Source organism: Clupea harengus, chromosome 13, assembly GCF_900700415.2.
Source record: "Clupea harengus chromosome 13, Ch_v2.0.2, whole genome shotgun sequence".
In the NCBI taxonomy this organism is placed as follows: domain Eukaryota; kingdom Metazoa; phylum Chordata; class Actinopteri; order Clupeiformes; family Clupeidae; genus Clupea; species Clupea harengus.
The window spans coordinates 10,014,656-10,029,439 of NC_045164.1; the positions used below are offsets into that span (position 1 = coordinate 10,014,656).

The window sequence follows — 14,784 nt, forward strand, 5'->3', positions numbered from 1 at the left end:
AAGGGAAAGTTCCCAGACACACAAAAAGGCATCTGGTAGTTTTTGGTTCTCAGTTCAATTAAGGGAAGGGACTGTTGATTGAGAACATGTTTAGTACATTTAAGTGTGTTCCACTATATCTAATAAGCAACTCCCTTCAGCTGGGTCGGAGCCCAGCGTTACAAAATCCCCCCGTGTAAAATGATTGTATTGCTGAGTACCTCATGATTTACTGTTGCTGATTACCTCATTAATATCTATGTTACTGATGTCTGTTTGTAGCCGTAGGCAATACAAACTCCACTGGGATAACATCTATGGCATACCGTTGGAGAAGAGCCCTTTATTGTAAACTGGGACAAAAGTCTCTGACAAAAATGAACTCAGTCAGGAAGTTCCATAGCAAGACATTTTCATTAGTCTATCTTGGGAGCTTTTCACTGACAACAACCGAGTGAGAGAGAGCACACAAATGCTGAAACCAAACAAATGAAGTACTTATACGGTGTATTTGTCTATACAAAGGCTGAACAACTCTCTGGACTGAACCAGTGAACCCCTTTCTCAGATCTGAAGCTGTCCCTGTAATCACTCTGATACACTTGACTTACCCCATTTGTGCTGCAAATTCAGAATACAACAGAAAAGAAAACATTGATGAGAAAACAGCATGGTCAACCAGTAAAATGATCTCGGAGATCATGGCCGTGGCGTGGCTCCTAGCTCAGTAGGAGGCAGAGGCAGTAGGAGAGAGATGTATGGCTGCGAGAACATGTGTGACAGTAGTCACTTTGTCAACCTCGCCCTCCTCCCCACCGCCTGGGAGATATAAATGAGTGCATAAGGGTCCCACTGGGGGAGAGCTTTTCAAAGAGCATTAAGTGCCAATAAATAGCCATGTCTTCTGTTCCGGGCTCAAATGATCGATTTCCACTGACATGCCTACATCTGCTGCTCAGGGACCCTTAGCTGCACAGTTATGCAGACTGGGGTAGAATGAAATGCTTTAAAATACCACATGCTACTCTCCATTTCAAAGGTCAACTATGTGACTTTGATGGAAATGATCGGAACTTTACTTGCATTCACTTGTTGGCATTAATTCAAGCTATGAGGCCTGCTGAACACGTTGCTTAACATCCACTTAACAGGTCAACAAGCACTCATTCAACAATTCCTGGTCCTTCTTTTGATTGGTATGGTGTAAGAAAACATTGTAAGGTAGCTAGCTAGGTAACTGTTATTTTAAATTCAACTAAAACTGTGTGCATCCACGTGGCTCTTTTGTTACACCACCAGCGATGAGAGGAGTTCTGTGGAATGCTGCAGGCGGCCTACATTTCTTATTCATCAACTTCAGCTTTATCAGACCAGCTGATGATTAATTTATAACAAGGTAAAATCAGGATGTTTTAATCATGAAGTTTTATATCAGATTCAGTGTCTTGGCATTAGCAGCTTGTGAGAGGAGCGTTTATTTTGTTGACATGAAGTTGTTTTTCCTTTCCCAGAGAAAAACACCAGATCAGGGCCAGATCTAGAGTCCAGATTGGTGTTATTAGAGTGTTCTTCCCTGACCGCCATGTTGACCAACCCAGACAATGCAATGCAATGCAATGCAATACCCACTGAAGTCACAGTGACACCTCAGGAAGTTCAGTCTCTCTCACAATCCCTCGATGCACCTAAATACCGCTGAACCCAGACCTAGCCTTTTCCTGCAATTCATAAATTCTACATTCCAAACGACTACTGTCCATCCTCGAGGAATGACAGACTACCAGCGGGGGCCAAGAAAAAAAAGGGGACACAAAGGACTTCCTGTCGACTGCATACCTACCCAGGCATCTCTGCCATTCCGCCAAGGCCTCAGTCTTGGCCTCCTTCGGTCCCTCTAATGTTGTTGGGGCGGTCGGGACGTATAGAGAGGGAAGGGCCCCGCCACTGCAGAGGGTCTGTCCGGAATGATTAGTCAGGAACAGGACAGTTTCCTTGGAATCTGTGCCCATTTCCTATGCGAGCGGGAGCAGGGAACGAGGCTTTCCTTACTCCAGCCATTTCCCCTCCCATATCCTGCGCCCACCCTTTCCCAGGCCGGCCCGCTACCCACTTAACCGTTTCAGCGCTCAGAGGGAAAAAAAGGGAAATGGCGAAAGGGGAGGTGGCACGCCAACCCAGTCAGGGTCTTGATCCCGAACGCGCCCCAAAATGTGCCTGCTGAGTCAACGTTTTTGTCTAGTCATTACTTTTTGAGAGCTGACCCTTGACTGAGTGGGCTCTGTTACTGTCCTGCAGTTGTGGTTATTCCTAAAAAAACATTCTTTCAGGGAAATTGACACAACAGTGCGCAGCATTATTGAGCCATCTCTGTTTGTAGCACTGTCTTCCAAACTTATCCTTCCTATCCAAGGGATATGACAAGTTTTGTAAAGGTTTTACATACATGTTTGTATATTGCACTTGCTCTTGCTTGGAAATGCAGCACTGTTTGAAATGTTAATATAAACATATATATATATAACATATAAAATGTTGTAACCCTTGTAATGTGACATTATGACTATTGACTGTCTTATGATGTTGACTTCACAAACATAATTCATAGAAAGCATGCCAGTTTCACACAGTATTTTGGTGAAGATTCCTAGAGACTTCCAGTGTTACAATATGAAAGTAAGCCAGTGATCTTAGAAAATAATGGTCTTATCGTGGACACTTTTGATAAGATCTTTCTAACTATTTAAAAGTTACGTTCTTAATATAATTTCATAAATAAGAAAAAGAGAAAAGTCCATAGAAAGAGTTTTTTTGTACAACGTTTTTTTCCCTGGTATATTTAGATAACCCTGACATTCTGTGAAACTGACAATATGTCTTATCGAGAAGAAAAAAAAACACAGCAATTTAATTTTAGAATAAAAGCTCAGCGCAAGTTTTAATTGTATATTTACAATGCAACAAATTCCATCACCGACGACAGGAAAACCGACCAAGCAAATATGCCCCCTTGACCAACATATTCAAGTCCTCTATTTTCCACTCTTTGCTTCAAACAACAACAGCAGCAACAACAGGAGCAAAAGTGATGAACGAGTGAAAGTAGGTAATGAGTATTCAGTTCATGTGGGGTCAGCAGTGTGTGGTGGGGACAGGCTGGGGGAAAAAGAAGAAGTGAGGGAGAAAAAAAGATGAGTGGATGGAGAGAGAGAGAGAGCTGTGTGACACACATGTTGGCCTGCCAGAGCAAGACAGCGAGAAAGAAAGCAAGAATGAAAGAGAGAGAGAAAGAGAGAGAGAGAGAGAGAGAATGAGATTGAGATTGAGAAAGCTATAGCGAGAGATATAGAGGGTGTGTGTGTGTGAGAGAGAAGGAACGTGAGTGAGAAAGAGAGAGATTGAGAGAGAGCACGAGTGAGAGAGAGTGAGAAAAGAGAGAGAGAGAGAGAGAGAGGGCAAGAGTGAGTAAGGGAGAGGGCAAGGGAGAGCCAGGCCGCTGTGGGTTTATCAAGTGGAAAGTTTAATGAAGTAGCCAGTGAGGGGCTGGTTTGGGGACAGTCCCTCGCTCACAGATGGCCCTTTGTAGCTCTTTGTAGCCCCCTGACACCTGCCAGCTGCTTGGTCTTCAAAATGATGGTGCTGTGGGGGGAGGGGGGAGGGGGGGGGAGTGTGAGAGTATGTGTGTGTGTGTGTGTGTGTTGTGAGAGATGTGAGAAAGGGGAGGTGTGGGGTGGGGGGGGTGAGAGAGTGGTGGGGGCAGGCGGGCAGACCCCTGCCTTCTAAGCTGCCTACAGTGGCTGGGGTTGACCCTGTGACCTCTGGTGTCAGACGGGGCCGGTGAGTGTTTTCTCTGCTCCCAGTGGGTCCCCTGCTCTTGTGCTCGGGGGGCTGGCCTCGGCCTGTCACCACGGCTGCGCTGACCCAGCCTGCCTCCCCATGGCCAGCCCTGACCACTGGCTCAGAGGGACCTAGGCTTTCATTTGTATAGTTTGTTAACTGTATGAAGGTAATGTCCGTAGACAGATATACACATCTAAATATTCCTCATCTAATCAAGTGTATAATCATTTATATAATCTATATATATAAGTTTATATATACACATGCTAAATAAAAAATGATTTTGTCACTGTGACCTTCACGGTGATGTTCCAAGAATAACGTTCAAATCTACAGGGAGTGTAGCTGTATGTCAGCGCCCACGCACTGTAAGGCACTTCTTCACAGGTCTTTACATGTTTCTTCACTGTGCAGCATGAGGACTGAAACTATCTGGAACTCTTTTCTTTCTATTTCCTTTTCGTTGTTTTCTATGAATCATCAGACTTTGGACAGTAGATGCATACATTTCCTATCACTTGGCTATGTTCAACTTTTCTTTGGAAGTGAAGAAATCCTTGGATGAATTATTTATTTATTTTAAGTAATTGTGCAAGCTTCACTATCCTCAGTTTCTATTGCTGTCAGAAGCTCTCTGTGTGACACAATCCACTTGAAGTCCAACTGCTTGAGATACTGTACAGAACTCAACATGCTGTAGCTCAGAGGAGGCTCCACATAACCCTTGCAGATGGGATGATGACCCATCAGTATTTTTTATTCTCACTGCCAACATGAATTGGAGCCTACAGTCTCTGCTCAGCCAAAACCTGGTTGACAACTTTGCCACCAAAAGTGCACAAATGTTCCAAATGAATGTAGACACGGCACTGCCTCTTTCAAGCGGGTTTCAGCGGACACATTTTCTAATCCAGAAGTTACAGTGGACTCACTTTTCCTGAGGTATAGCAGGATTTTGATCCGTTTTTATGTATTGGAAGACTCATACAAGCACAAGGGTTGATTTATCTTGAAAAAAAGTCATAAAGCCACATGTTGGCCACTGTGTCACTCCACTATTCGACTGGATAGTTTGTTGTCTGATGGTTTGTTGTCTGATGTCCTGAAATACAAAGAGCCAATTGAGGACACTCTAGACCCCTTTAAAGGATTCGGTTGCCTTTGTTTGGCTATGGTCTGGCAACTGTCATCCGACAAGATGAATTACTATTTATGTGGTGACCAGTGTAATTGCGGGGTAAAAGTGCCTTGCTTTCTCAACTGTTGGCTGTTTGTTCTTAAGACGATTTGGGACAATTATCATTCTCACCAAACACAGGTGAACAAGCTAAGCTGATTTGAAGCGTTACCTGTGACAATATTGTTAGTGAGATTGACAGGGCAGTTTAGTGTTGCCATGAACGTCCGTTTTTCAATGATTTATTTAAAAACAAAACATTAGCTTACCTCCAAAGTTTCCAAGATCCCAAGGGCTATTTTCAAACAGCTTGAACCAGTCACTGTTAACAACTTGGAAAATTTGCCGTTTTAGAGTGGCTTTTACAACGGCCAAAGAACATTTTAATCATTTCCCATGCAACATGCTTCCAGATGCTTTTCTTAGGTACTGACACCAAATGCGCTTTATTACGAAATTTAACAACATTAAACTTCAACCTGCATATTTCTAGTCATTTAAAGAGCACTGCTGGAAGCACTTCATTGTGAGAAAGACTTTTACAGGGAAAAATCTGCAGTTACCTGTCAAATTACAAAGCATGTGTCCATTGCTGGCCTTCTCTGCATGTAAAAAAAGAAAGGAAGGAAGGATGCATTATTGTACATGATAGTTCCACACACGCTGCAGGTTTTTTGGGTTCCTCTTCTGGTCGAAGATGAAAGATGGGTTTGGAGCTGCTGGGTTTGTGTGTTTGTTTGCTTTGGGTTCAAGCTGGGTATTTTTGTCCCTGCTGAGTTACATGTTTATTCAACCCTTTCAGATGCCAAACAGTGAGTGCTTGAAGAACCTGGAAAAAACAAAAGTGGTAGGCCTCAGAATGAACTTAGTTATTACAGAAAATGAGCAAAAAAGGGAATAAATGAAAAATAAACCAATGAATGGCTGAATGGTTGCATTCAGCAGGTACTTATTATGGATCATCTGATGTCCTGCCATAGTCAAAAGAAACAAATTCATTTCTCGGTGTTCACTGCTAGACAGTATGTGACATCTGAACTCTCTCTTCCACTAGTGCTTGTCCAAACAACTCTATGTGTCACATCAAGACAAGACAAGGCACCCATTCAGCCGAGACCGGCGCTTGGGTGTGATGCGCTTTAGCATCCTCCCTTTGAACAGTGTGTCATGGATGGCTCAGATTTCAGCACACACACACACACACACACACACACACACACACACACACACACACACACACACACACACACACACACACACACACACACACACTCACACACAGGCACACACACACACATGTGTACACACGTACACACACACACGCGCACCCTGACCTGGCGGTGCTTGGCATCCGTGCTGTGCTGTGTTGAGGTGATGGTTAACAGCAGGAAGATGGGTTAGAGTCTGTAAATACTGGCTACTTGAATTACTGCATCAGCAGAGCACAGCCTGGGAAGTGATGTCAGGCCCACAGCTGTCACACTGGAGTAGTGGGGGAGTGCGTGTGTGTGTGTGCATGCATACGTGCTTGTGTGTGTGTGTGACGGGGTTGATGTTGTGAAAAATCCATAATGCCAATGTATAACAGAAAAAATTAACAGAACTTCATAAAACCAAACTTACACCCACAATCCACCACCACTCTGCGTAGACAGAGGTTTTTGCCACAAAGTATTTTCCACATGAACACCTTGACTGAGAGACCAATAGGTCATCACTACTATTCCATGATATATCATCACTCCTCAAAGAAATGACCAGTTATTAACAATCCAAGCATGACCAGGCAACACCAGAGATACAACACAGTCTGGCCATAGAGCCATGCTGACATCATCCCCTTCACCTCCTTTCAGGAACAAAATAATGAGACTCTTACAGTCGACGCAAAGCCCTGTCCACCCAAACATCATTATTAGCAGACCTGTCATTCCGCCTCCCATTTTCCACCTGAAATCTAAACAATAATTATGAAACATTCAACCCAGCCCAGCATCACCAGAGCACCAGGCCGAATAGTGGCCAAATATCACTTCAGGCCATGCTGATACCCACTCCACCCCCTACGGCCTGTACCACTGCCACCCCCTTTTCACCTCCCATCTCCAAAAAGATGGGAGCATTCCTCCATAGTGTGCTGGGTCCCTGGGCCCAGAGAGAGGCCTGGCCTGCTGCTATTGGGGCTGGGGATGATGATGGAGTCTGCTGCTTCGGGGGGTGACAGCTGGCTGACTGCATCCCTTCCTGGAGATCCCATCACCTCCTCCCCGCCGGCCGGTGGTAAATGAGCTCTCCCGGGGGTCAGAGGTCACGTTCCCTTTCCCAAGGGGTCCGCCCAGCCAGAACAACATTCCCCTGAAACAGGAAGGGAGGGCATCGTCCATATGTTGTCTTCAGTCACAGCCAATACGAGGCAAGGCCCCTGCGCATGAGACCTGGCCGCGGATCGCTCGCTGTTTTGGAATGAGGTTTGGTGAGAAAAAGTAGAAGAAGATAGATGGAAGGAAAGAAAAGAAGAAGAAGAACAAAAAAGAGGGCAGAGAGCTGAAAGGCATTGTAGAGGCACTGTAAAATTGAAATGGCTGCCCCTCCTGTCAAGAATCTTCTTCAACATCCCCCCATACATACACACACACACCAGGTTCTTTTTCTTCAAAAGCCACTAAGAAGCTAAATAAAATTGGCCATGATGTCCTGTGTATGTGAGGGTGCATGTGTGTGTGTGTACGTGTGTGTGTGTGTGTGTGTGTGTGTGTTTGTGTGTGTGTGAAACAGGTAGAAAGCAATAGAGAGAGAGACAGAGATCAGAAAAGGTTACTGGAAACATGCATGTGTGGTATCATGATTATCTCTCTGTGTGTCCCCCTTGTGTGTATGCGTGGCTTTGTACTGCTGGGGAGTGTGTGCGTATACATTGGCGTGTGTGTCAAAGATCAAAGGGCCGCTCAATTACGTCAACCCTCTCCCACATCCCAAGAAGTCCCCAAAAAGGGGAAAAAAGGGCTTTGCCTTCTGTCCTCATGTCAGCGATACTGTCCTTTTCCACCACTGGGTGTCTGTGAGTGCTGAGGTAAAAGAGACATTTTCATGGCTCTGTGAGAAAGTGAGGAAACATTTCATTGACACACGTGGAAAATGACTCACACTCGAGATATGTGAATCAAAGCAAAACAAAACAAAGAAAGCCCTCCAACCCCCTCTCGCCCTGTGACCCTACCTTGAAAGCAGAAGCACTAAAAAGCAACCAAGAGAAGAGGGGGAAAAAACAAACAAAAAAAAACAAAAAACAAAATCGCAAAACTATCCTGACCACCTGAGCGTGAGTCAGCCGGCCCAACACAAACCGCCCTGTTTTACAGCTAGCATTGATGGGAGCATCTGTGCTGCCTCGTCCGAGAAGAAGAGGAACATCTGTGGCAGCTGGCGGGCACCGGGCGTGGCAGCTGTGGGGCGGTGGCGGTGGTGGCAGCCACGACGGGAGGGTCACATGACTGTACAGCTGGTGCCGCGCTTCACCTCCACCACAGCCGGGGCTAACTGCGAGCAGCTGTCGGCTAAAGCCCCCGTGTCCAGCTCGGCACACTGTCTTCAGCCACCCTGACCGGAGGGGTCAGGGAGAGATGTGTTAAGGAGTGAAGTTATTGGCAGCCAGTTAGCCGTGGAATGCACAGCAACTGGATTGTGTTACATCCATCTGAGGGTCTGTTAAAGCAACGCCTTGGGATGGGTCAGCAATAAGAAAAGGCAGCAAAATGCCAACAACGTAGTCTTTACATCTGTTGTGGTAGGATACAGTTAGTTGATTTTCTTAATGACCCACCTGGGTGAGGATAGAGTGGAAGGGTAGTTTGGAAACTTACCAGACAAACACTAGATGTGGGAAATCTATGAAGTGAGATCAAGATTGAGATTCCTCAATCTACACTGAAAAAATCATACCTTTTTGTTTACGTACCTGGGGCGTCATGTTGGTGGATGGCAGACAGCAGCATGTCTTTAGTCTCCAGAAGAAAAGGAACCACACCCATCACCAACTCTTAACTGTGGCACCTGACACCTCTGAACTAACCATTCCAATTGCAGCCTGGCCAGGTGGAACAGTGGTGAAAGGTAGCCATCAAGTACAGCAAGTATGCAATCAAGCTGGCCACCGTACAGAAACACAAATACGCAAGCAGACATACACAAACACACACGCAGACACACACACAAACACACACACACAAACACACAATGAAAGCAGTTCATTATTACTGTGAATGGACAACAGGTGTGAGGCAGGTGCCCTAGCTGCTCTGTTTTTTTGTTTTAACGAGTCCTCCATATTTAAATATGCATGAGATGGCCCATGGCCTCACTGCTGTTGCTACGGTTTTGTCCACCTGGCAACGATGGGCATCGTTGCACCACGTTCCTCTGCACCCTGCTGCCCGAACAAGGCCAGCTTTTCATTCAGGGCTTGTAATGAGTTTAAATATTCCATGAGTTTCTGCTGCCGTTTTAATAATTGAGGCACAATACTGACACACACTCACACGAACACACACACACACACACACACAGAGAGAAAGGGTGCACCAGTGGGCTGGGCAGCCCTGGGACCAGTGGGGGGACAGGGAGAGCAGGGAAGGCGCATGGGAAAGCATACCATCGTGAGGTTCCCAGAAAACCAGGGGCCGAACAGGGACCCGACACCAGCTGTCCCCTTCACTGCTGTGGATCGCCGTTTGAGGGGGGACACACACTGGGAGTCGTTATTTTCTGTTTGTTTAATAGCCTACAATAAATGCCATAATCCACCACTAAAGGATGAATAGTCATATTTTTCTTTTCTTTTTTTTTTAACATCAAACATGAGGAAAAAGGAAAATGGTAAGCTGTCAGTGTACTTAGTTATCTGTCTTAAAAGTTATACATGTTCTGATGTATACTACTCATATGAGCATCATGAAGATAACAAGTTCATTTCATAGTTGTCTCAGAAAATAATGATTGTCCTCAAGGTTATGCAAGTTAAAAGTACATTTCTCTCAGCACAAATAGCCCAAGATGTGTGTCCGGATCAAATGTAAATGCAATACCACCATGCAGAAAAAGAATTAGACCAACATACAGATAACACCAAAGTCACTGGTTTGATTCTCTGGGAGCCCACATACTGAATGTATGTATGTATTATTATTATTATAAAGTAATTCTTGATAATCTTTATTTAATAAATAAATATTAGAAAAATATCAACAAACCATAACAGTATAATGAATTAATGGTTTATATTAGATATGCCATATATGATATATGTGAAGACATATGACTCATTTAGAATAGTGTCAAATGAGTGCAAGCATCCATAACCTGGTCCTCCAGTTGCCTAATAAAGAAGACTGATGGACTTCTTTTGGTTTCCTGTTCTTGGTCCCTGTCTGTTTGTCGGTTAGCACAAGTTTGTAAGCCTGCATTTCAAGTGTGTATCGGTTATAAGTCCTTAATAAACTACATTTTAACACCACCTCTGTTGGGACTCCAAACTGATCAAATGTACTTTCTTCAAAATAAAAACCCCAGTGTCTTTACTGTATAGATTTGTCGACAGGAAAGTAGTCTAGCTTATGTCATTGGTGTGCGTCGCCCCCTTGTGACTGTAGTAGTGATTGCAGATGCCTGTATTGTATTAAAGTGTTTAGCTGTTACTTTGGACCATTTTATGAAAATGAATCATAAAAAAACAACAACTAGTATATACAAAATAAAAAAAATGGGTGTTTAATGTGAAACTAGTTACAATTTTGCTCCGAATACGGTGTAAGTAGGCCTATATAATTCATGTGTAATTTCCCTACAGATAAGTTCAATTGTTATTCTTTTATATTAGTAGTGTTTTTTCAACGATGAAATGTAGCCTGCTTCTAGTAGATTCAATTCGTGAGGTAATACGCGAAAATACAACAAACACACATTCCACACGTGGCACACTTGGGCATCGCGAACATGCCCAGTATGTTTTCATCACGTGGGTGTAAGGACCCGGCTGCTATGGAAACCACCGAGGTAAGCTAATTTACTGCCGGAATTTAAAAAAAAGATATAGTAGAAAAGATACTCTATGGGTAGGACTCATATCAATACATAAAACTACACTCGACGTAACCTTTAAAACACATTGTGAAATGCCACTTTATTTTACCCATCGAATCACACTGATACATTATTACTGACTGGCAATGGCCGTAACGCACGCCTTTAGGATTAGGGTGCCAAGTAGACGCAAACGTAGAAGATGTTGGACATGATCGCGTTTTGTATTAGTGCTGGATATTCTTGCAGATTTACTGACGGGCATTAAAGGTGTAATTTGGTTTATATTTAACAACCAAAATCAGTTCCTCAGTTAGCATTTACTCACGTTAGATAACAAAACTGGTTTCAACATGTCGCGTCTCTGCAAGAAAACGCAGTCGGTATGTAAGGATGAACCTCTGTCTGATAGCGATATCAGCAGAAAACTGACTTTATTGCGGCAAATTGTAAGATCATGTTATGGTCCACACGGCAGACTCAAGCAAGTTCACAACAACGTAGGAGGCCATGTTCAAACCACCTCCACATCTGCAGTGCTGCTCAGAACGATGCAAACGTCTGAACCTTTACTGAAGTTGTTGATTGTTTCCTTACAAAATCACATACAGCGTTTCAGTGACTGTGGCCTGTTTGCAGCTATTCTATGTCTTGGACTCGTCGAAAACAGTAAAATACTTAATATTAGGACCAGTGTTGCGATATCTGTGAATAGGCATCTACAGGGGCTCTGCAACACATACCTAATGGAAAGGGACTGCAACTGTAAGGTCAAAATAGATTACAGCAGCTGTCAGGACCTTCTAGCCTTAGCTCGAAGCACTATAACAAGTAAACCAGCTTGTGGTCTTAGTTCTTCTGAGACAGACCACATCAGCACTTTGGTCATGAAGGCCTTCTTACAAACAATTCCCACTAATACCTCTGACAATGTGCGTCTAGGCAGGACAGTAGTAGTTGCTTTGGAGGGTGAGGCAGTGGAGAACTCTGCAGTCTTTTCAGGCTTACTTGTAGACATGCCTGATATATTTACATCTGAAGCTATAGAGAGACTTGAATCTGGTCCCTATAGGGTGGTGGTGTTCAGTGCCTCACTGTCTGGAGATCTGTCAGAGATTGGGAAGAGGACCCTGGAGATCCACCATGGAGCTGATCCAGAAGCAGGCCTCTTAGACAAACTTCTACAGCTGGGGGAGCAGATCATCAAGGATGGAGTGACCCTGTTCATGTGCCAGAGAGTGATCCACCCTGTTCTGCAGCAGTACCTGGGAGAACATGGCGTTGTGGTGGTGGAGAGGCTTGGCATTGCGCTCCTGGATCCAGTCATCACCATGACAGGTTTAGTTTAAAATGTGTAAAATACACTACATGTATGTGTAGTACAACATACATACATGTAAACATGTCAGTATTGAAGATTTTGCTAATTTATTTTGTCTAGGTAAACATACAGTACACTATGCCTATGCAATGTCTGAAAAATATCTGTGTTCATTCTTGGCAATTAATCTTTGTGACAGGTGCTCAGGCCATGGCAACATTCCATTACCCAGTTCCTGCAGAGGCCTACGGACAGGTGAACGCACTGCAGATACAGTGTTTTGGATCTAGAAAGATGCTTCACCTAATACCCTCTGGGAACCCTGTGGTCTGTACCATGGTGCTTTGCCACAGGAATGAGACCATGTTGGATGAACTCAAGGTAAACAAATGCAGGAATCTCTGTGGTGTCAGGTACCTTTTTTAATCTCAACTGCAAGTAGCAAAATGAGTGTATTCATATGCAAACCACATCTTTGATTTTTTTTTTGTCCTGAGGGAACTGTTTTATTCAAGTTTGTTTTGTTTGTAAATGACAGTTGGCATGCGAGAAGGCAGCGCATGTGTTGAGGCTGACCCTGAAGGAGCCATATGCATTGCTGGGGGGTGGCTGCACTGAGACACACCTAGCTGCTTACATTCGCCACATGGTTTGTTCCCCTTACTGTTTTTTTCTTACTGTAAGGTGTGTAGACATTTTAGACATATTCAGTATATTTTAATATAATATATTTAATAATGTTGCTTTTGATGCAGTTTTCTATTATGGTGACCCCTATAAAGGCCCAAAAAATGTCGTGTTCCTCTTGGATTTTTATTTATGCATTACCTTTAGTATTACTTTTATTTCTGGTTATTTTAATATTTACTGTTCAGGGTGTTGTGGGAATTGGCAGACATTCAGTCGGTTGTCATGCAGATTGGAATTACTCATTGCTTTGGTACAGTCAGAACTGACAGTAGTATCAACTTGCTTTTCGTGGATCCCCACAGAGTCAGAAAAATATGCTGGATGTTTCGACTGCACTAGGCTGCTCTCCCTCAGACGTCCTGCAGGGGGCAGATGCTTTTTGTCGGTCGCTGGAAGCTGTGGCATCAGCGCTTGAGCATGACGGTGGAGACTCCCTAATTGACCTGACACATGGCCACCGTTGGACCTCCGCCTCAGATGAAGGCATGCATAACAACACAACCCGCTCCTGTGGCTGTGGTTTGATATCGGACAGTACAACCTTGCAGTGGACCCACCTCAACACAAGATACCCTGATTTCTGTCCATTTCCCCCAACAAACTCAGCTTCCCAGGGGTGTGTGCTAGACTCCTTTCTGGCAAAACTCAATGCTCTGAATGTGGCCATAGAGATGTCCAGTCTCCTCCTGGAGGTGAAGTACATTATTAGGGATGTGAATTAAGTGATGGAGACACTGTGCAATATGTTTCACAACCACGGCTGTCTTATGTTGAACAATATAGAGATTTTAGATCTAATAAGACACCACTAAAGTACATTAATTTCATATCACTGTGTCAAAGGGGTGAACAGCACAGTTGTACAGTTGTAAGGAACTTAATTATAGCCTATTGTAGCATTTGGAAGCTTTTTGAATACATTATGTGTTTTTTTTAACAACCTTTTCATTCCGCCTTGTCGTTGAAACACTTCAGCATATACCAAGTTTCGTGTCATCAAAAAGTTGCTCAGATATGATCTTTCTGTCTGCATCATGAATTACAATACAAATATAATGGAGAAAATTACATTTTTAAAGTTTTACACAGGAAAAGATGTTCAGATCCTTGTGCTTTTGATTGGGGACTTAACACAGCGACCAATCCTCTCACTGACACATAGTACTCATACCCAACAACCTAACATAACAAATATAACAACTGCCCAACCATAGATCCTGATCAGCAGGATACAACAACCTACATCAGTGATTTAGCCCATGACCCCTCCAGAAGGCTCAACAGTGGTTTCTGGGGTTCCAGGCCACGCCCCTCTATCATCATCATTATTATTATTATTAGTAGTAGAAGTAGTAGTAGTATAGTTAGTATAGTGCCTCTCATCTGCTGACAAATCTCAAAGCGCTTCACAGGTTAAAGACTATGGTGATGTTATAATTAATAAAATGCTTACTCATATTACAAGGTTTTAAGATGAATATAAAACAAAAGAGAAAGCAATATAAATAAAAAGAAAAGTAAAATAAAAAGAGATGAGAATTAAATACAATTAAGTAGAAAGGGGATTCAAAGGAGTGGGCTGCTATAGAAGAGTTCCAGAGGCACAGGGGAAAAGAACAGAAGGCCATGTGGAGCAGAGGCGAGTGGCTGGAGTGGAGGGAACGCTAATTGGGGCTTTGGCCATTTAAGGCTTTAATAATAATAA

At 43.6% G+C, this 14,784-nt stretch overlaps 1 protein-coding gene across 1 annotated transcript; it reads left to right on the forward strand.

Annotated features, from left to right (window-relative positions):
• The first annotated feature begins 9,846 nt into the window (after window positions 1-9,846).
• mkks (MKKS centrosomal shuttling protein) lies at window positions 9,847-14,540 on the forward strand. The gene is made up of 6 exons (XM_012840388.2): window positions 9,847-9,865; window positions 10,990-11,041; window positions 12,141-12,406; window positions 12,589-12,770; window positions 12,928-13,038; window positions 13,382-14,540. Exons 1-6 carry the CDS (start codon window positions 9,847-9,849, stop codon window positions 13,799-13,801), a joined length of 1,050 nt encoding a protein of 349 aa, XP_012695842.2. The 3' UTR covers window positions 13,802-14,540.
• Window positions 14,541-14,784: the final 244 nt, after the last annotated feature.

Excerpts from the sequence above, each read along its gene's own strand:
- mkks (XM_012840388.2), top strand. Across the intron at positions 12,407-12,588 it reads TCCAGTCATCACCATGACAG|GTGCTCAGGCCATGGCAACA; the intron begins GTTTAGTTTAAA and ends TCTTTGTGACAG. Across the intron at positions 13,039-13,381 it reads CTGCTTACATTCGCCACATG|AGTCAGAAAAATATGCTGGA; the intron begins GTTTGTTCCCCT and ends GGATCCCCACAG.